This window comes from Ctenocephalides felis, unplaced genomic scaffold (assembly GCF_003426905.1).
Source record: "Ctenocephalides felis isolate EL2017-DRISC unplaced genomic scaffold, ASM342690v1 CF-g0.4_SCAFFOLD_01886, whole genome shotgun sequence".
Lineage (NCBI taxonomy): Eukaryota > Metazoa > Arthropoda > Insecta > Siphonaptera > Pulicidae > Ctenocephalides > Ctenocephalides felis.
Window position 1 is genome coordinate 108,029,835 of NW_020538040.1, and position 24,655 is coordinate 108,054,489.

The 24,655-nt window shown below is 29.8% G+C and overlaps 1 protein-coding gene across 2 annotated transcripts in view; it reads left to right on the plus strand.

Annotated features, from left to right (window-relative positions):
• Positions 1-24,655, plus strand: part of LOC113376836 (F-box/LRR-repeat protein 2) — a 549,588-nt gene that overhangs the window by 361,951 nt on the left and 162,982 nt on the right. For both annotated transcript variants that reach the window (XM_026616906.1, XM_026616905.1), the window contains exon 4: positions 13,987-14,297. In XM_026616906.1, the coding sequence (XP_026472691.1) occupies positions 13,987-14,297 (311 nt within the window). The remainder of the gene's footprint in view (positions 1-13,986; positions 14,298-24,655) is intronic.

Below are 24,655 nucleotides of genomic sequence, written 5' to 3' on the forward strand. Positions count from 1 at the left end.
AAGAGTTTATAAATACAAATACAATATATTTCTTTTATTTTATAATGCGAATTCTACATTTTATACTGTTTTATCCAATTTTTCACGATTTTTTTTCTTAGAGTGTATTTTCTGCACACGCATTTTTTACGTTTTTGGCTGATTTTGTTTTCTCTATCATTTTTCTAAAGCATTATCTGGAATAGTTTCTTTTAGGGAATCTGTTTTGTACTTGTACTTAGCTGATTTTTTTCTGAATTCTTGTTGGAACTATACGACAAGTTAATTGGAATAGAAAGTTCCTGCCTTGTACATTGTCTTCTCGTAATTTCTTTATGTAACAACAATGGATTTATCCTGAATACATCCAAAATAATGTAAATTCTTGATGAATTCTCTCTAAAATTCATATTTTACCAAATAATTTCTGACTATTTTATGAATGGCATCTACACCAGTCCCGACGCTAATACCAATAGAATTAACTCCCGTATTAGTGTAATTTTTTCAACATATGTGTATGTAAGTGAAAATTAGAATCTTCTTTCTTATCTTCCAAAATTGTAAATATTATTTGAGTATTGAAGTCTTTGATTTTTCGTTCTGCCAGTATTTATAGCTGTTATATTGCTTCAATTGTACCTACCATCAGTTTTCTTTTACTAAAAGTTTAGCTATATGTAGGATGGTAAAAACGTTATATATTTTTTATGTCGTACTAGCGATTTTGATAATACGGTTTCATCAGTTATAAATCTTCAAAGAATATCTCAGTTTGCTACGTATACTGGATGGTTACCAAAATTTTACACCCCATTTGTGCGATTTGCAGGGCATAATTATATTTACATCGTATATTGAACAGTTACTAATATTTATACGTTTTCCTAAATACTATTGAACATATGTTGAATGAATTTACACCTTACCTTTATTGAAAATATATGTTTGTCGATAGTAATACGTAGTCTTTTACAACAATTTTGATTGCTGTCAATGTAGTTGAACCAACCTTTGGATTCAAAACAAAACCTATCGATTTATTGTTTAGATTCCTTCGTAAAAATCTGTCTATACATAGACATTGAGAAAATTGAGAAATCCCACTTTTTATACCGTAGAAATGCAATATTTATACTACTTGCCTTATTTGCGCACCGCGCATACAGAATCGAAAAAAATGGATATAAATTTGCAGAAGGCAGTTTTTACCAGTCTAAATTCTTCTGAATTTACATTTTCTTGTAAGTTCCAAAATATTCTTAACAATTACTACAAAAAATCCCATCCGAACATCGTCTTTCGTACTACCGGTCAAATGACCGGTCGCGGTAGGTAAGACAGCATACAATTTTTTTTCCAAAAATAAAAATTGAAAAAACAAATTAACATTGAAAAATGTTTTATACTCACATATTAGGAAAAGTCATAAAGTTTGATGACGATTCAATTACGTTTGATATGAAAAATACTAATCGAAAAATCAAAAACGGTCATTTGACCGGTCCCGGTAGGAATAGTGTTAATAGGATCTTTCCATAAGCAATCATTAGAAAGGTGTTTACCAGCGCATTTAATACATCGGGGTTTATGATTGCAATAAGATTTTGTATGTCCAAATAGTTGACATTTTGAGCATTGCACTACATCTTTTGTAGGTCTTTTAGGTTCTATCTTTACTAGTTATTTGAACTCTATTCAATTTCAAGTAAGAACAGATGAAGAGGGGCTTTTGTTAGTCGATGCTTTATGTTGAATAAGTTGATGACTTTATGCCCGTAGGAGTTGATTTCTTCTGTTAAATCTTTTAAATTAGTACTGTGGTGGAGATTCCTTATAACAGTTTTAAATCTACGCTTAGATTTGTATTGGAAAGAATGAAATGAGGTTCCTCTATCCTTAAGTAGTTTTAATATTTTATTATAGATTTTTGGCTCAGATAATTGGACACGTACCTAAAGATTACCTACAATTTTTAATTGATAAACATCTTTAGCATGCTCATTCAAAAGGTTTGTAAGAGGGGTAATATCACCTACACCATGGACGAAAATTGGAGGTGGCTTGTGAGCTACTTGTTTAGGTGGTGGATCTATTGGGACGTTATTTAATACGTCAAAATAATTATTTAATGGAGTTGTATTAAGCCAATACTGATCTGACTCGTTGTTACAAACGACTGACTTTATGGAAGATGTTATGGATGATGTTATAGATGATGTATCATCCATGTGACGCTTTCTTCTTTTTCGAACTGTTGTCCATTCAACATTCATCGATTTATTATTATTTTGAAATTCAGTTAAATTTATAGCATCATTTGAATGATGAGTTTTCAAGTTCGAAATTGATCTAGTTGTGGGTTTACCTGCTGTACTTGGACCTGGTGCCATATCTATATTATTTATGTCACTGACAGCTTCAAAGTTAGTATTGTTTGACAATACGTCCCCTCCGATGGGGATCATTTTTATAAAAACTTTACCTGCGCTCAGAGGCGAGGTGCACTTAGTCCACACTAGTAGATAAAATTGTTATTTACTGATGTAACAATTAGAATTATTGACGATAAAATATCTGAATAGATTTTGACATATAATTCACTTCGATAATTTTAAAAAAGACAAAACTTTTAGTAATTTTGATTTACAAAATTTAACTATTCGGCGGAAAAATAACTCACAAATTCATTTTTTGTTTAAAAATCTTGTTTAGTGAAAAAGTGCTAACATATATTCAAACATACAAGTAATCAATTCAATATTGACATTAACCTTTTCTTAAAATTTTCCATAACTTTCAGAAAAAAAAATCTATTATTTTTAATATCCTGTTTTGATAATCCACTCATTTATTTTTATCATTTTCATTTTGATCATATTATCATATTTCTGTACATTATTATTTTTTGCAATTAATTTATTATTTAAGAAAAATCTATTTTCTTTTCCTAAACATATTGTTTGCTTAAATCTCATCAAGATCATGTTTCTTGACAGATCTCCTGAAGATGGAACGTACCTAATTCCGAAACGTCGACAGTAAATAAATAATTAAATAAAGAAATTGTTTATTAAAAACTTTTCTTGTTTTTTTATTACTTTTGGATTCTTGTTCGAAACTCTACAAAATATACACAAATCCAAGATTCTACCATTCAATATATTAAATATATATATATATATATATATATATAAATAATATAATACAATAGAAAAAATAATAATAATTACTAATGTTTATAAATGATTAGTATCTATATGAATAATTATGGGGGCGTCCATTAATCACGTGAGGTTTTTAGGGGGAGGGGGGGTTTGACAAAATATCACGAAATATCACATGGGGGAGGGAGGGGTATAGCAAGATATCACGTGTATTTATTTTTTTTTACTATTTTTTATAAAAAAGTTTAAACATTTTTTAAAAAAATTAAAAATTTTACAGTTTTTTCACGTAACTAAAAATACACGTGATGTTTAGTGGGGGAGGGGGGGTAATTTTGAATATCACCAAATATCACCAAGGGGGAGGGGGGGTCTAAAAATCCTTGAAAATTCGCTCACGTGATTAATGGACGCCCCCTATACACACTTACCAATATATTGGTGAGTGTGTATAATTATTCATATAGATACTAATCATTTATAAATATTAGTAATTATTATTATTTTTTCTGTTGTATTATATATAAATATATATATATATATATATATATATATATATATATATATATATATAATTATTTATAATGTATAACATTCACACTGAGAATGTAGGTACTTTTTATATATAGAAAAAAAGTGCAACTTTTCGGACATAAACGTACCATCCATTAGCTGTTCACATGCGCATGCAATAGTCAAAACCTTTACAAAATTTTGTCAAAAAGGATGAAAGTTTTATTGCCTCTCTAAATCTTTCTCTTGCCCGTTACATTCACTAATAGTGTAAGCATATGTGTAAAAATATAATGTTTGCGCAAACGCACAACTAAATATATTCTTGAAATTATATAATTTAACCCACAACTAAATATAACAAAATATTAAATTAAATATTAAGATTTATAATATAAAAGTATGCAACGAATCTGGAATTACAATATATTCAAAAGACCATACTTATATATAAAGGAAAGTATACATTTATTTATACGTATTTATTTATATATTCTGCATTCAGTTTTTACATTTTTCTTTAAGTATTCAATTTTTTTATATTTAAAAGTCTTCTAAGGGTGAATCACTATTTCTTTGCAAATGTGCAACTTTCAAACGCTGTGCTCGGCCTCCTTCGCGATCTCTGGCGCCCGACAACCATCGTCCAACTTTGCCGGCTAGATTCTTCAAATCCTCATTTGGAAAATGTTCTGATACGGCACCTATAAAATAGTAACATTACATAAATATATTTATATATTTATATATATATATATATATATATATATATATATATATATATATATCTTGATGTTGAAAACCAAACCAAGTCAATCGTAGTGTGAGGTTGGATATCGTTCCAACGGTCAGAAACAGCTTCTAAAGCCAAATCCCAAGGAATATTTGTGAAAAGGGAAATGACATCAAAACTAACAAAGGAAGAATTGGAAGGAATTGTAAAATTATTTAAATTGTTTACTAAATTAAAAGAATTGGATACATTAAATTTAAATAAAACAGAAACCTTAGAGAGAATGGAGCTGATATATTTGGAGAGTTTACTTAAGGGAGAATTTAAGTCAGAAACTATAGGTGTGAGGGGTAAATTAGGTTTATGAACTTTAGGAACAACTTGGGAAAACTGGGATAAAAGACTTTTAAGGAAAAACTTAATGATTTGGAGATTTGTTTTTTTGTGATTAAATTGCCAATGAGTTTGTGCGTTTGTCTGTTTAAATGATCTGTGGGATCGTTAGTTAAAAGTTTATAAAAAGTTTCATTGTTTAATAAATCGTAAGTTTTTGAAAAATAAGCCGACTTGTCCAGAACCACAGTAAGATTGCCCTTATCAGCTCTGGTAACTATGATATCTGGATTATCCCTCAAAAACTTTTTCCAAAATTTTAAATCTCTAACAATTTCTAAATGTAAAGGAAGGGAACTAAAATTTGAATTATTCTTTTGATGAAGGATAAAAGTTTGTTACAACACAAGAATCTAAAATTTGTTTCTTTATCTGGGTTGTTCAATTTTTTAAAGCAAACTCCAAATTACTAAGTACCTTGATAAAATTAAAGTTGGATTTGAGAGGCGAAAGAAAAAATTTAGGACCAAGGGCAAAAATATACTTTAAGTTAGAGGGGATAGGAGTGTTGGAAGTAGTTTTTTAGCCATTTATCTATTAAATTTTCACTTATCAACGGTATGCTAAATTTATTAAAATTATCCAAAAGCTTATCAAATTTTTTCATATGAGCCAATTTTAATTTTGTAGAGATTCTGTCATATTTCAAATTTTCAAATTCTAGAAAATTTTCTAAAATAAGAGGTTCCAAAATAGAGGTTAAAACATATTTTAAATTTTCAATTTTAGGTATGATAGAAGAAATGTAGGAAAAACTATTTTTAATTTCAAGTGACATAGCTTCAAAACTAATGTTACATAACTTTTTGTTAAAGGAAGGAGAAGTCAAATGATTAAGCTTAAAAAGCTTGATTTGGTGTCAAAAAACTTAGGAATCAATTTGTATTTTCTGCAACGTAATAGAAAATTTTATTTAATGATAGCTTTGATCAATTTTAAATTTAAAGAAGAAAATGTGGAAAGTTTTACCCTGGTGTGGTATCCATAATGCAACTCAACAAAGTTAAAGAAAGACAGCTGATCAGTAGATGAAACAGGAACAGCAGGCCCAGAATAATTTTGAACCGAAGGCGGAGGAAAATGATCTTGACAAAATTCCAAAGATGAAAGCCGAAAGGGTGAATCGGAAATCCACGCCAATTCAAAGAACCAACATAATGATGAACAGGAAAAAACTGAGGTCCGTAAAACGGAAGTGGGTGTAAGTGCAAAAATTGATCCTTTGAAGGCCTAGGAAATGTATCTTGATAGTTTTTTCGACGTTGAAACATATTTCAAAGTAACTAGCAGCCCATTCGTCGAAATAAAAAAGGTATAAAGTATTAAAAACTTTTATTTATACGTTTCGACACTAGATGCGTGTCATCATTTAGCAACTACAACAATTTTTTTTTTTTTTTAGCAATGATAAAAAACACTATAGATTAATTATAAACATAGAGAAACATTATGCATACCACAGGACAAAACACTTAAAAAAATATTATTTTAAAAAATTAAATTTGTAACATATTAGAAAAGGACATTTTTTTTAAAAAAAAAAAGAATAACAATAAAATTATAAACATTTTGAAAAAAGTTATGAAATGTCACATTATGACGCATGAAACACGCCCATATCACGCAAAAGACTTGACTGTAATGCTCGTAATGCTTAAACTAGGCGTGTTAATAGACTAGTAGGAAGGGGAATGTATCAAGGACAAATGCATACCAAAGTGGTTGAAATGGATTTAGTCAAAAAGGAAAATGCAAAACATGAAAAAGTTTTTTTTGTTAGAAAAAAAAACAAACTTGTAAAAATTATCAAAAAGGAGATAGCAAATTAATTTTTAGTTTTTTTGATAAAATCTATGATTAGCTGGTAACTATCATGTAAAAGGTGAGATAAATTGCGTTTATTAACACAAGAGGAATTTAATGAAATAAGAAAGGATTCAGCAAATTTTCTAAGGTCACTATTTTTTTTGATATAAAGAATAACAGGATGTGAAGTGTTAAAAGTGTGATTGAGATTGAGCATATGATCTGAAAACATCGTTTTGAACTGGTTTGGATTTTTTGAATTATAGATATGTTGATTAACTCTCTTATAAATATACTGGGAACTTTCCCCAATATAACACATATTGCAATCATTGCAATCCAACTTGTAAACAGAATCGGTGACCCTATCAGACGGGGTTTCAGACTTGAAAACCGAAAAAAGGCAATTAAAAGTAATATCGAAATTAAAAAATAAACTGAATCCTTCTGATAAAAATAACTTTTTTAAAAAATACGAAAAATTGCTTAAAAAAGGTAAACAAATAGTTCCTTTGTATTGGATGAAAGAAGAAACAATTGAGTTTGAACAAGAAGGTGAAAATGAATTGTTAAAATTGGTTTGTAAATAATTTAATCTATTATTAATGATGTTGTTGACTAAGTGAGAGAAGTAACTATTATCTTTGAGAACAGAACAAATAAGGGTCATTTTTTCCCAAAACATACTGTTACTCAGTAAAATAGCCCTGTCTATAAGAGAGATAATGACATAAATTTTTATGGAACGCGAATGAAATGACAAATAATTTAAATATCTTCCTGACTACGTTGGTTTCCGATACCAATCAGTCAGGACGGAATTGTTTACTTTATTTTTAGTGATTCTTAGGTCTGAAAAACTAAAAGAGTCATCCAACTCAATCTCACAAGTGAACTGCAAATGTTTATTAAAAGTTATACAATATATAATTATTATATTATCAATATATTTTTCTAATTTATCCACAAATATGTAAATTTACAGCGGTATGAATAGAATTGTTAAGTAATATTTTTTATTTACCTGCATTATCAGCTATGTCCAATGAATTCGTACTATTCGGAATAGTATATGCCTCTGGAATTTAGTTGGAATCATGTAATTACAAAATTATTAAATAATAATACTCGATTATAGTTACCTCTTTTGTCCATAGTTGGTATATCTTGGAAAGCTTTCTGAATGTAGCTCTCATCAAATATTTCCACTACATTATTGGAAACACTTATTTCGTCATCGACTTTTAGAGTTGAACAATATTTGCGTACCCGACGGCGTCCTTGTTTTAGATCATCTTTTAGAAATATATTTAAATTACTGTATACCGTAGTCACTTTAAAAGCAAATATTTAAAAAAATAAGTTAAGACTTACTCGCACCCACAATGATAATTGGATAGTGTTTCCAATTTTTTGATGGACTTTTTAAATTTTCGAGCCATTTACGCATTTTCTTGTACTCGAACGGTTTAGGAATATATGTAAGATCTTGACCTTCTTCGTGAAATAACCACGACAATGGTACAAGATCTACCATATTTTTTTCTCGTTCATCCACGAATTGTACAATACTGTAAATTTTATCGCACTCTATTTTAGATAATAATTTACACTTTCTTCACTAACAGGCTAAACGCAACTAAACCTAGTAAACGAATGAACCTGTGTTTTTGATGCACTAAAACCATAATACACCAAAACAGTATATGTATTGAAAATAAACAGATTGTTATATGAGACAATACGTTTGAGAGTAAATTTGACCTTTTTGCCTAAAACCTAAAACCTCTAATATGACCATAATACAAAAATACCACACACGCACCATTTTTGCTGTAAAAAATTCTGAAAGTTTTCTAAAAATAAAACAACAGTTATTTATATGAATGTCTACAAGTGTATTAAGGCATACAAATTAATATAAATAAAAATTAATAATTAATAACTCAATTTTTCAATGTAACAAAGATATGGCTATGTTCTGGTCTGTAACATTAATAAAAATATACTTTTTTACAATTTTAGTTATTGGTATTTTCACTTCTTCACCTGAAAATTGACTTCCGGCATATATTCCTACATCCGATGCTTGTGTAGGAAATGTGAAATAAGGTTTTCCATCAGGCACCATTTAATTTACGCATATTATGAGATCATTCACATCATCCTCTTTACAATCACTCCTTTTCAATTTTTTTTTATTTGTGCTATTTCATTACGATCTAATAATATCACATTATTTGGATAACTGTTCGTAAATATATAAGATTTATAAACAAACTTTTGAACTTCTGTTTCATTTACATAATCTAATCCTAAATGCGTTTTCTGTTTTAGTAAATTTCTATGTTCTGTGTCTTTACTAAAAAAATTACTTTTGTCGATTTCGGATAATCGATTCACAATTTGCGTTAGAGGTTTCCGGGGGCTTTTAACTAAACGCTTAATTTTACCTAAATAATTTTCGACCCAAAATGCAGATAAATCACTCAATGGAACTTGAAAATACTCTGCATCATCCGCGACATGAAGTAAATAATGCATGTTCAACACTTACGATTTCTCTCCGTACAATGTCGGTAAAAATGTAAAAAAATTTCGTAACAGTAACCGCGCGTAATCAATTTGGGATTTTATTAAGTTTTTATCTTGCAAAATTCTACATGCTACAAAAAGCAACAAATAATGTTCATAATTTTGTTTTTCTAATACATTTTTTAAAACTATACATCAAAATACATCAAAAATAAACAATATTGTGTAGCTTTCCAATTGCATAAATCAAATATATCTAAGCGTGTTCTGGTAAATTCAGCGGGTATTGTCGTCTTTAAAATTATTAAATTATCGCGCAATAAATTAATTTTATATTTTCTTAACCGAAAAATACTAGATTTTAAAACCCATTTCTGCAATAAAAATTTTGCGACGCCGAGAAATAGCAAGTGCATAGAATCTATTACTACTTCTTTCACCGGATCGAAATATATTAATTTGATAAGCGGTGATTCTAATTGTTCTAAATGGTGCCGTTTTTGTTCCTTATTCATAAAAGAATTAATATTCCTCTTCTGAGCATCAATTTCCGGATATACGCGAATTTTCTTGTTCCCAACACCTACTGTCACACCTTTTGTCACACATCATTCACACGCGAAAAAACCTCCAGGTGATTTTGTGCATTTTACAAAAGCCCTTGCTTGGGAATCAGCAATTATTGATGATAACTTGTAATCGAATTTATGGTTCTTTAATATTACTCCATTATTACTTAAATTATTTGAATCATTTACAAAATCATTCAAAAATAAGTTAACATCAGCTGGTTTCGAGTCTCCGCAAAAAATTTTGGCGATGAATGGATTATATGTACACGAATCACTTAACACTTTCACTAAAATAGGCTACATTGTAGTGTTCGAATTATTGAATAATTGCATTCTGTCTATATGCACGAGTATTTTAATTTGCTTTTCTTTATAATTAGAATTTATAATATTTTCCAGTCCATTTTTAATACCTAAATAAATGTAACTTCCTTCAGTATTTTTGAAACTTAACATGGTTTGTAATGTTCTCTTATGATTTGTACCCAGTAAAGTTTGCGCTGTTTTGGGCAAAGTGGAATGACCAAACATTCGTAATATCACTAATAATTCACTAATCATATTTAACCTTAGTGTATCTAAATGTTTTATTTCCTACTTCAAAATATAATCATTGATATTTAAACCATTGACGAAATTTTGCGACATTATGAGAATCAGAAGAAAATATAAAATATAAGAAAAAGTAATAATATTTTGGATGTGCACATGAAATAACAGAGCTTTTATAACTGAACTGATCGATCAAACCATGTACTTGCATATTATACATTAATATTATACCTGTGAGAAAAGCTCAAGCAAATTTGGGTCACACAGGTATGTAACATCTAACATAATATAATTAGAAAAATTTCCGTTCAAAATGCGTCATAGTATCTAATATTACGAATATATGTATATTAGTTAATATTATACCGGCATATTACAGTCGTTATGATCTAATATTTGTTGAAAACATTTAATTTTTAATTTTCATTATATAATTTGTTTAATATAAATCATGCAGTTTAACAACAAAACTAGTGGGGCGCAAGGCATCGTGCCTTAAGGCAAATTGCTGGAACTTCCCGTACCAAAAATTATTATTTTTTTAAAAAGATTAACATTGTTGAAAAAAAATTACGTCGAAAAAATTAGATTTTTGAGAAACTAAAGTAGTTAGAAGGCTAGGAAAAAAGGGCGATAAACCACGACCCACTCTGATATCCTTCTCAAATCTCAGCACTAAGATAAATATATTGAAACAGAAAAAAGCACTGCGCGACACGTGCTACTATATGAAGGAAGATTACCCAAAACAGATATTAGAAAAAAGAAGACAATTACAAGAACAGCTGAAAATAGAGAGAGAAAATGGCAACATGGCTTACCTAAAATATGACAAACTAGTCATACCTAAACAAACATCCAAAAGAAAGTTTTTTGCATCGCCATCAAAACGCACAGAAGAAATGTCAAAAGGAAGAATTACACAGACAAACAAAAAAATAAGCCACAACATCAAGAAATACCACTGAGAAGATCTAACAGCATTACCGAAGGAGTAAACAAACCGAGCATGCTAAATTTCCTTACAAAAAATACAGCACAGGGACAAGAAACTACAAAAAGCAACGCGTAGCAAACAGCTGCTCCTCTCCATATAAACCCAACGAACTACTATTCAACGAAACATAACATAACAATATCCTTCAACCCGGTTGGTCACCGTGGAGGATTATGACCACAACCCTCCAAAGAAAACTATAACACCAAGCAACAAAAGCAACAATAAAAATTGCTTACTTAAAATACTTACATTCAATGTCAAGACTCTATCAACTTACGAACGACAATTAGAATTAGAAAATTGTTTAAGCGCTATAAACTACGATATAATGGGAATTTCAGAGGTAAGACGTCAAGGTCGTGAAATTAAGGAATATGATAACTTTATTCTTTGCTATATAGGACAGACAGCGGGTCAATACGGAGTAGGTTTCATAATAAACAAGGAGATAAAAAAATAACATAGAAAGCTTTATTGGTATATCGGAGCGTTTAGCCATACTCAATATAGACATAGGAGGTCATACGATATCCATTCTTCAAGTCTACTTGCCTACGTCAGATGCAGTAGAAACGGATATCGACGAATTATATGAGTCAATTGAGGAAGCATTAAAAACGGCGCACAAACACCTATGGGTGACTTCAACGCGAAGGTGGGCACATCAAAAAATACCAGGAATTAGTCGTGAAAGAACATGGCTTTGACACAAGGAATAACAGGGGACAGCAACTTGTTGACTTTGCACTCATACACAAGCTAACAATAGTAAATACCTGCTTTAAGAAAAAACCAAACCGTAAATGGACCTGGAAGTTGCCGAATGGACATAAAAACGAGATTGATTACATTCTCACAAACCAAATTTGATCATTTACAAAATTCGAGGTCTTAAACCTGAACTACCCATCTGACCATCGCGCCATCAGAGGTGCAGTAAAAAATATCTAAACATAAACCAAGCAGAGCGCGTTTCACCAATAAACCAGTTTGTCAATTCAATAGTGCAAAGGAAATAGAAATCTATAAGAACCATCTTAAATCTACATTACCTGTGCTAGCAAATCACCAAGCAAGGGATATGATACAAAACTATTACGATACCATTAGTAACGCTATTTTTAGAGAGCCAACAACTTACACATACCAAGAACGTTGTGAGATGCACAGATAAAAGATGGTCAAAGAGAGCAACATCGTGGAATGGTCCAGCGGGTAAGCGTAATCGTGGAAGACCACTAACCAGATGGGAAGACGACCTGAGACGAACAGCTGGCACGATCTGGAGAGATATTGCACAAGATAGAGAAGCATGGGCATCTTTGGAGGAGGCCTATACCCAACCCGGGGTTCTTGCCGACTAATATTACATATTACTATAATAAATATTAATATTACATATTAAACTATAATAAATATTAATATTACATATTACTATAATGTTCTGTATATACACGCTTATGTTAGGTTAGTATAATCATGATATAAAAATTTGTAAATAGGCAAGAAATAAAAGGCTTATTTATTTATTTATTTTATTTATTAAATTAATTTATGAGTGATTAAAAGTATTCCAAGTGAACACATTAACTCGGAGTATTTTCTAGAAGCAAATTTTCAAAAATCAATAATTTTTATAATTGAACCAGTTTCCGTAGGACTTTAGTGGGTTTAGTATGTTCATTAAGACCATGTACTCTATCGTTATACCAAGTAAATCGTCTAATTTTAATTTTAACAAACGTCAAAAAAACTACTCATTTCCTCAAACTTTGATTCAAACTACTTATCGTAAGGCCGTAATATTTTAGTAAGTTCTATAAGATTTCATGATATATATCGCCAAAAAAAGTTCCATAAAAATCAGCTTAATTTTTTTTTTCAACAGTTCATTACAAGAAAACGACTCAGTAGATTTTCACCTAAAACTAATCAGTATCATTCCCAACTAATGTCTTTCGTACAGTTTTTGATTTTTTAAAATCGATTCGGTAGTTTGAGCTTAAATGTGGACGTAAAGTTTAACACTTTTTTCATATTACAAAGAAACGGTTTGGCAGATTGTCGTATAAAACTAAAGTTAAATGATAGTCCTCATTGAGATACATCAAATGGTTTTTAAATTTCTGAAATCGGTTAAGGCGTTTCTGAGAAAACGTCGATCAAACTCTAATTTTGACAAATGCCAAAAAAACGATACTAATTTTTGCAAACTTTGACGGATTTTTAAAGTTAAACGAGTTGTCGTAAGGCCGTAATATTTCAGACTGTATCAGACTGTGGTATCTACCGTTCTGCAATTTACAAAGAAACGGTTCGGCCGATCGTAGCGCAAAACTAACAAACGATAGTCCTCATCGAGATACAGCGAATTTCTTTTAAATTTTTGAAATCGGTCTAGCCATTTTATAGAAAACGTTAGAAAATCGTTTTTCCAAAGTTAGTCTTACTCTATTCAGAATGGCTTGAAACGTCGAGAAAACATAAAATTAGCGGATCGAATTTGTTTACTTCTCCTTCGGGAAGTTAATAAGTGATAATTTATCAAGCAAATCAATTATTGCTCGATATCACAAATATTTTCCAGTTTTAAAATGTGGTTTCTATCCTTCATGTAATATTCAAATGTTTTTAAACATTATGTGAGCTATGTATTACCTACTCATTAATATGAATATTGCTTTTACAATTCTTTTTTCATTACTTAATATTGATATAATTTTGTTACCTTTTCAGCTATGCAACTGCACGATTTCAGTGAAATGCAAGCATTTCCGACTAAGCTGCGTTATATGTGCATCTGTCTATCCGAGGTCATTTTTATGGAAGGCTTTATGCGAAAAATTTACAATTTCATTAATGGCCTTGAAATTTTACATCTTATTGGTACTTATGAGAAAGTTGAGGAAGAGGAGGAAGAAATTTATGAAGTTATCAATGTCCACAAACTCAAAGGAGCTACGCCAAATCTTAGAGTTATCAACTTGTATGGCATTAATTTTGTTGATGATTCTCACATTGATGCTTTCAGCTCAAACTGTATACAAGTAAGTACGATGTTGCATCATGATATAATATTAACAAATTAAAAGATGTAAAGACAAATATACTTACTTTCATAATACTATGCCATATTAGAAGAAATTTTCAAAATTCTAAAGTTATTCAAGTTCATAATTCGAATTTATAGACTTATTTTGAATTAAAAATATGATTTTGGCATACTTTGTCAAAACTGGGTGTATGTGTGTTTGTATGTATGCGTGTGATATGTACGTATGTGCAAATACAATTTTTCTCTGATGTTTTCGGGAGCTCGGATCATCCGATTTGCGTTAAATATATGTGTATATAACGTTATAGATGAATCTAAGATAGAACTAATAATGCATATCATAAAACAAATCAATAACGAAAACTAAAGTTGACATTTTTACCCGCGGCCCTCTAACTCCAGCTTTATCATATACTTATATTAATTTAAAAGAGTGTTACGATAATTGACCAGTTATTGATCAGTTTAAAAATGATTACTGAAATTTCTAAGTATGGTAGGAATGTGAAAATCGAGGATGCATGTAATTCTCGCATAAAATTAACTCGTAATAAAAAAAATTGATCCAATACATTTAAAAATAAGTGTTAGAGTTGGACAGCCGTTAATAAATTATTTTTATGTAAAACTTGAATTATTATAAGCTCAAAAAATCGCTAATAAAATTCTTTTTTTTGTTTGTTTTGTTTTGTTTTATTTGGCCTTCAATATCAATATAGCCACATACAATATTATATAAACAAAACTTATATATTAATACTACTTAATCTAAAATAATTAAACAAAATACTATAACATTTTACATTTCTTATTATTGTAACTTTTAATTGATTGGTTTTCCTATACAACTACACTCATGCAACTTGTTCAATATATCTTATCTGTACATCTCAAACAGGCCACACTCCAATATTAAATGTTATCTACTTTCAACGGATTCACCACACCTACATACATTCGAAAATGCAACTCCTATCCGATGCATGTGTGATGGAAAGCTTCCATGATTTAGTCTTAATCTGGTTAATGTTACTATGGGTCTTCTATCCTTCAATTTGAAATTTTCTTGACACATTCTCCTTCCCACTGTTAGATTGCATATTCTATAATAGGCCCCTCTAGTCTCATTTGGATCGGTCCATTCTTTTGCCATTCTTTAAAATTTCTATTTTTACACTGTTTTACATAATCATTGTATGTTTCTACATGCAATAATGATTCATTTTTTGTTGTTTTTTTTGCTCTTCTGTCTGCTATTTCATTTCCTCTGATTCCTGAGTAAGCCCTAATCCATATTATTTATATTATTTTAATGCTATACCCTACTCTTATTAGCCTATCAATATCAAAACACACTTCATAGAATAATATATCTGATGGCTTAGTTTTGTTGTATAAATCTAGTAGGGTTTCTATACTATGTTTACTGTCGATGAATATAACGATCTTCATTATTTTGTGCTCTTCAACTCTATTAAAAACTGAATCAAAATCGGGCAGTTTATAGCCCAATTTAATGTCCAAGTTTTCCATATATATTGCACCACCTACTTTATCATCAATTATATGTTCATCAGTGTAAATTAAATTATAACTTCTTATTTTTGACATATTTATATTAAAAACATTATCAGAAATGCTGGCTATATCCATATAATGTATATTATAATATGGGTGTTTAGTATAATTGATATTAACTAGGCATGATTTTTTTTTCGATTTTTTCAGTTATTACACATTGTATTGTCTATTGCAACCTCACCTACTTTGGCAATAATTTGATTATCCTGTATTATCATTTTTTTAAGTATAAATTTATCACAAATAAACTGTCGTCTTAATTATAAAGGCTTCCCACCACTCTCCACCAACAGGGCATTAGTGGGAGTGGAGCGCTTTACCCCCATTCATATTCTCAAACAGTTATATTGAACTTTGTCCAATACTTTATTGTGAATCGAATTAATAAATACAATACATCCATATACAAAAATGGATCTTATTAGTGTTTTATAGAGGTTCATGAACGTAATAGGCTGTGAACCCGACCATGTACCATTCTCAAAATATTTATACTTTTTTCTACTTTTTTAATCACATGATCTGTGTGGTGTTTGAATGATAACTTTTGATCAAATTTAACCCCTAAGAATTTGTTATATGTTTGTACTTTAATGTTATATTTACTATTTATCTTATCTACATGATTAACATTTCTGTGTCTTGTATAAATACAAATTGAAATTTTATCATCCGATATTCCCAGCCCTTTCTCTTCCAGCCACTCATGAAAAAGATCAATATTCTACTCATTACCTCACAAGCTTATTGCAGACTTGATTTTTCTACATAAATTACCACATCGTCCGCATACAGCAGTATTTTTGTTCCTGGTTCTAAGATCCCTTCTATGTCTCTCACGTATATCGCATATATTAAATGCCTTAAAATACCCTTTATATATTTTCCTTGGTCTAATTATTTTACCATTGATTCTAAAATATACTTTCCTTTCAAAGATATTATTAGTAACTGCCTTAATAAAAGTATATGGTAATCCAATCTTTGCCATAGTTTCTGATAATGTTTTAGATAAAACATTATCGTATGATCGTATGCACCCTTGATATAACTAAAAAGTGCCACAACATACTTATTTTTCGCAAAGGATAAATGATAGTCACTAATAAAATTACTTAAGCTATCCTGTGTTCCCATACTCTTTCTAAAGCCAAATTGACTTTTCGGTAGTTTTCCATATTTTTCACTCCACCACTCCAGTCTTCTTTTAAACACGCTATTTTTTACCTTTGAAACACAAGATGCAAAAGAAATCGGTCTATACGTGGAGATCTTATTCGCATATCATTATTAGCTTTTTTGATTAAAATTGCAATATACTTATTCCAGGCCCCAATTACTTTCGGATTTGTCCATACTTTATTAAACAATTTTAGCAAAATCTCTTTTGCCACCATTGACAAGTTTATGGGCTTAGAATAAAATATTCCATCCATACCTTGTGCGGTATCGGTACTTTTAATTAAAGCAATTCCCAATCCCCACAATGTGAAAGATTTCACTAATAGGAATGTTTTGCGTCCATAAAACTTTTTATCCACATTGAAATAATTATTTCTAACACTAGCTAAAACATAATAATCAATAATATTATCAATCTTATTCGGATTAATATTTTCTTGGAAACTTTCAGGTTCTATATATTTTTTCAAACATTTGATCGTTTTAAATTCTTTCTCACTATCTCTCTTCTTTCTGCTGAATATCGTTCTGATTTCAGCATTAATATTTTTACATATTAAATAATTATTGAAGTTAGATTTCTGCCTATAGTTTTTTCTGCGTGTTTTCTATTTCTAATTAGTTCATCGTACTCATGATTCCATCAAATAGGTTTAAAGTGTTTAATATTGTAACATATTTTTTACTTTTCTCCGCTGCAATATTGATTATGTTCATAAATTTTGTGTAAGCAATAACTGGGTTATTTACTTTAAAATCATTTGAGTAATGCTCGATTGCTTTTTGATATTTTATCTAGTCGGCAGCTTTACAATTCCAATATTGCCTAGTTCTATTTATAATGGGTGTTTCTCTTAGTTGCATAACGATTGGATAATGAACAGATCCAAGAGAATCTTCCCTGACATTCCATACAATTTTATATGCCACTTCGTGTTACACAATGTAACGTCTACCACTGTCGAATTATTCTTAAATTTTAAGGTCCGATTCCCATCATTTAAAATAATTAAATTATTGTCATTAATAACTTCCAATAAATTATTGCCAATCTTATCATTCCAATTTATCCCCCATGCCATATGATGTGCGTTAAAGTCACCACAAGTCAAGAAAATTTTGGATATCTGACTTAATAAACCATTCAATTGACTAACAGACATAGAGTAGTTTGGTACAATACATACCGCAATTATAGATAGTTGATGTTTTCCTACACAAATTTCCACCCCAGATATTTAAAATTTATTTACATCAATTGTTCCCGTATTAATAGCTAATACCTCGTTTACCATCCTTTCTGCCACTGCTCATAATCTTATATCCTGTGAGCAAAAATTTCCTATTGCTCTTTAACCATGTTGCAGAAAATGTAGCAATATGTATTTTGTTTTCAAATAAAACATGTTCAATACACCTTTTGTTATGTATAAAAAACCTACAGTTGAATTGTAGAATATTAGTTTCAATAAAATAACTTGTAATTGTGATTATATAATTTTCTTTTGCACATCTTTCATGCGCTCATTAACCTCAATTTCTCCTATTATTGTCTATATCTTTCTCACTACCCGTTCTATTCAATATTTCTCTTATCATTTTGTTGATGCCTTCATCATTAGGTTTGTAGTGTTTTTTAACTTGTTTGATAAATATATTCAGAAATTTATCCACATGTTCTTCTTTCTCTTTGTCTTTGCCAACAACTTCTTTCCTTGTGACTAATTGATATCTTTCTCTAATATCTTCCTTATGCGTATGTACCTTCTTCCTTTTACTTGTTTCACCCTTTGATTAGAGATTTTTTTGCTTAGATTAGTTAGGTTAGCTCTGGTTATTGTGGCATATTTGTTGTTTTTTACAATTGATCTTGCTTTGTAAAAAGCTAAGTTCTGTGTTGCCGTTTTTGCATATATTTTCTTATATTTAATAAATAATGGGCATTCCTTGTTATATGCTGCATGTTTACTATAACACAAGCAGCATTTAAATCGTCTGTATTTATGCATTCTTGTAAGGCATGATTTTCTGCGCATTTTAGACATCTTACCTTTTCTCGACATTGATCAGGAACGTGTCCGAATCTCCAACATTTGTGGCACTGGATTACTTTTTTCACAAATGGTGTTACTGGGCATTTAACAGAGTGGATCGCTATTTTGTCCCTTTAAATGTGAGTTTAACACATTGAGATTTGTATGTCCTATGATTTTCTTATTTTTGATATTATACATTTTACTCCCACTATCGAATACTCGGATTCGATGACATCTAAAATTTCTTCCTCAGATAATTTGCTATCAACGTCAAAAATGATTCCAGTCCACACCGTTAAATATTTGGAGATATACGCTCTTAGATTATTCGATTTGAAAAAATCATCGTCTAATAGTCTGTTAGCTTTCACACCTTCACTTAGAATCAATTTCACTTTATTTTTGCCAATTACTCCAACTTCTTTCAGATTTGTTTTTATATTTGGCTATGTATCGTAATTTTTATTCTAAGTGTCATAGGATGCAGACTTCCTATGTTTGTATTATAAGATTCTACGTATATTATATATGGTAATTTATCTTTATCGTAACTGTCATATCGTATATTATTATGTTCGTAATTGTCATGCATCATTCCATTTTTCTGAATGATTATTTCATTATTCGTCGTTTCCGCATTGATTTTTTCATTAGTAGACTTAGTTTCTACCTTGTTATTATATTTTGTTACTTCCCTCAAGTCCTTACCACAATCATCATATTGCATTACGTTATCGTGAAAATCATGTAACGTTTTAGCATTCTGAATATTTATTTCGGTATTACTTGACCCCGCATTAATATTACCATTGGTCATTTTTTATTGTTTGCATAGATTGTTAACTCACTCAAATCCTTATCGCACTCATCAAATTCCATAACACTACTTAATTTTTGACCATAAGAATTCGATACCATATTAATTTTTTTATTACTTGTTTCATTAATATTATTATATTTTGATATATCACTATTATTTGTTATCTTAGACGCCATGTCATTGTTATTATTCTCGCAGTATGTATAATATTTTCGGTTTTTCTAAGTTTGATTGCACGTTTGCCAATTACTACATTATTTTTAATTTATTATTTTATTTAATTGTTTTATTTTTATTACTGTTTTTTCTTTATCTTTACTATCCGGTGTTGCGGATTTTTTTTATGTTTTTTATACTTATGTAATAATCTGTTCTTAATTACATCTTCCTCACTCATGTTGCTATTAGAATTTTTGTTTGAGTTATCATGTAATTCTAATTCTTCTTCACTAATTTCACTCATTAACATTTAATTATCATAACTATCATTTATCGTATTCTTTGCCGTTGCAATTGTTTCACCGATTACCAAACATTTTGTTGAACAGTCGGGCGGACGCCCACCTTCTTGCCCACATTGGCCGGATTCCATTACGTAACTTTTTTATATACATATTCTCTTAAAACTTGTCGATGTTACCTGCTCAGAGGTCAAACAAGAACTTTCCTTTCGTTTCTTCGTATTTTTTAGATGGTAACCCAATGGTTAATCCACCCATATTTGATGATTTTTGTTATTAGATTTAATCTAATAGGGCTGACTTTTTATTGGTGCAGCAATGCCGGGCAAGGGCTATTTTTACTTAGAAATATATTGCTATCTATATTTAAAAGTGAAAATCGTTGTCACTGCTGCCTGACAACAGGCTGCTCGAAGTGGGTATCGAACCTGGGACCTCTGATTCAGATCCCGTCGCTCTTAACCGCTGTTGTGGTATTCACCCTTTACAATAGTTATAAATAATATTATAAATTCGATGTAATAGTCAATATGAATAACGCAATTGGTATGACGAAGCTTGCAATATTGTACGCAACAAAGTATTGCAGATTAGCAACATTGTATACAAGCCTGTAACGGTTTTCTTCGATAACAAACCACAAAACTACGTCTAAAGTAAATAGGAGTGAGTCATTTTAACGTATTTTTCTGGAAGAATAATTGCGTCACCATCGGAGATTATAAAAAGCCGAGAGACTACCGATCGGTGCTTATTTGTTGACTAGAAGCCAAACAGTTCACATCACTCTTATTCAAAATATCAATTGTGTAATAAGTGTAACCAAGTAATGAATTAAATATTAATAAATGTCTTCAGATGTTTAATTAAATATTTCACAGTGGTAAAGTTTATGTTAAGCAGCAGAAGAACCTAATTTTAATTGTTGACATCGTTGGTGTGAGGCAACATAATTGTTGGCAACGGATCCACAACATAAATTGTTGTTAGCCCAGGGGTGCACAACATTATTTGCTGGCAGCGTTGGGATTGCCATAACATTAATTGGTGGCAGTGTGGGATTCTGCTTTAATTTTTTTTTTTTTTTAAAAATGCTACATTATTTACCATAACATGTTTTGAACATAGAATTATTGCATACTTGGAAAACGGATATTTGGAAAAATACGCCGAAGTATAGCCAATAATTAGATTCAAAAAACAGTAAGAAGCTTTACTGAAGTGGAAATATTATTGAAATTACAAAGTGAAGACTCCAAAAATCAAGAAGTAAGAAAAGAGAAAAATCGTAACAAGAAGAAACAAGAAAATCAAATTAATAATCAAGAAACAAAGAAGAGAAAGAAGATAATATAAATCAAGAAAGAAAAAATCAAGAAGTTCAAAGTGTTATATTTACAAGTGAAAAGTCAAAGGTGAAAAATAAAATAAAAAGTGTTATAAAAAAGTGTTATAAAATCATTGTTCAAGGTTACAAAAGTTTAAGTGATTGTGAATTCGAGTGAACCAAAAGGATATTTAATTAAGAAAGGATTACAACTCATTGTCAGTAAGCTTATTTTTAACATATTTTTGTAAATTTTTGCGCTTCTGTTTTAGTAGTTTTACACATATTTTTTTTCAAAAATGAATGAACCAGTAGATATGTCGCGCGAAGGTAAATTAAATATTCAAACTGCTATCGCTTTATTTCCGAATTTCAATGGGGAACCTTCAATGCTTCCTTCATTTATTACTGCTTGCGATGCATTATCGGTGAATTTGAGTCCATCAGAAGCGGAAAAATTGCTTACAGTTATAAAATTAAAATTAGACCCACAGATTTTTGCAAAGATCCAATTTATTAATTTTGAAACGTGGGAAGATTTAAAATGTTATTTAGCTAAAGAATATGTTGTAAAACGACCCATTTCTAGTTTATTAATTGAATTAAATAATTTAAAACGAAAATACAACGAAACAGTAAAAAGTTTTGGAAACAGAATTGAAGAAATTCTACGACAAATTCATTATTCAAACGTAATTAGAGTAGGACATGACTATGCAACAACGACACAAGTGACATTCGAACAAGTAGGTGTAAAAGTTTTTGAAAATGGCTTAAGAGAACCGTTAAAAACTTTAGTAAAATGTTGTCGATTTTCTGATATTAAAGATGCTATTGACTTCGCTTTGCAAGAAGAAGCTTGTCAAAATTCGTCAAATATCAGAAATAATCAAAATAATAATATAATATGTTACATTTGCAAAAAACGTGGTCATATTGCTCCACAATGTTTCTTAAATAAAAAGAATAATGCTAATTCAAATAATATGAACCAAAAGTTTTGTAACTATTGTAAAAAACCAGGTCATTTAATTTTTGAGTGTAGAAACCCAAATAGAAGAAATTTTAATACAAATCGAAATAATTTTAACATGTCAAAAACTTTTATTACCCCTACCAACGAACACAGACAAAAGTGTAACTATTAGCACACACATGCAGAAAATGCAACAAACGCACATACTCAGTGTATGTCAAACAGTGAAGAAAAACAACAAACCACAAATTCCCAAACCCAAGATCCAAAACCAACAACATCAGAAAACGAAACAATTACAGTACGCGAACTAAATGCACAATTTTTCAGTTCATTTTCAATAAATAAAACTGACGAAAAGGAGATAAATTTCAAAAACAAAAATATTTCGTTACAAATAGAAAACAAAACTTTTTGCACAAAACCAATCAACGACCAAGATTCAAAAAACGAAGAACAGAAATTAAAAGACAAAGATAAAACCAAAGAAACACATGACAAAAACGTTCCAATTTTAACAACATCAAATAACGAAAAAGACCAGAAAGATAAAATTTCAAACGACCCACAAATTGCACAAAAGCACGAAACGTACCCAAGAAACAGAAAAACAGACAAAGATTTGACAAACAAAAGTTCAGAATTTCAAACAAACGAGGCAATCAAAAAAGTTGAAGAACCAGAGGTAGTCACAACTACTAACAAACATCCTTATCAACAAACAAAATCAAAGAAATCCTACGACAAGTACTTAAAACCACAACGGACATTCAAAGTCGACAATTTAGAATTATTAACGGACAAAAATCCTTATGCAAGCAAATCCAAAAAACTGATGCCTCTATTTAAAGATGCATACAGAGTTGTTGAGACGAATGGTACAGGACGGATCATACGGATCAACGACAAAGGACATGCAAACTGACAACGATTTTTTTTTACGAATTGAAATTTATAAAACCAAAAATGAAATAAAAATTCCAATTGTCAAAAAGAGACAACAAGTTAAGTTAACAAAGAAATATATGAATTAAATGTTAGAAAGAGATAAAAAAACAAATGAATTAAAATAAAATTGTCACAACCAAAGATTCTCAAACTTTTTTCACAAATATTAAAAATTTACAATGTAAATGAAATCAATAATTTTTAAGAAAAAAAAAGAACATTGTTATATTATAAGTCATGATAATCATTGTAAAACTGTTTATATTATTATTAATCAATGAAATGTCATATTTTGAAATATTATAAAGATGTTATATAACTCAACTGTAATCATGAAATTTTGAAAAATATTATTATTGAAATAAAATTATGCTTAATTGTAAATTCATGATATTGTTCTACAATAAATACAATTTTTGAAATTTTTTTTAATTAACATTTTTTTAAATTTTTCGAAATTTCATGAAGAGAAAAAATGTATTTGAAATATTATATGAACTTCAACATTATATTAATTATATCCAAACAAGTAATTATAAGAAATCTGTACAATGTAATAGCATGAGCACAAACATTTTTTTTGAAGCACCCGAAATGCTTTCTTTTGTGAACGCACGAGGGCGCGCGTTTTTTCGGCGGGTGAGGTGTTGTGGTATTCACCCTTTACAATAGTTATGAATAATATTATAAATTCGATGTAATAGTCAATATGAATAACGCAATTGGTATGACGAAGCTTGCAATATTGTACGCAACAAAGTATTGCAGATAAGTAACATTGTATACAAGCCTGTAACGGTTTTCTTCGATAACAAACCACAAAACTACGTCTAAAGTAAATAGGAGTGAGTCATTTTAACGTATTTTTCTGGAAGAATAATTGCGTCACCATCGGAGATTATAAAAAGCCGAGAGACTACCGATCGGTGCTTATTTGTTGACTAGAAGCCAAACAGTTCACATCACTCTTATTCAAAATATCAATTGTGTAATAAGTGTAACCAAGTAATGAATTAAAT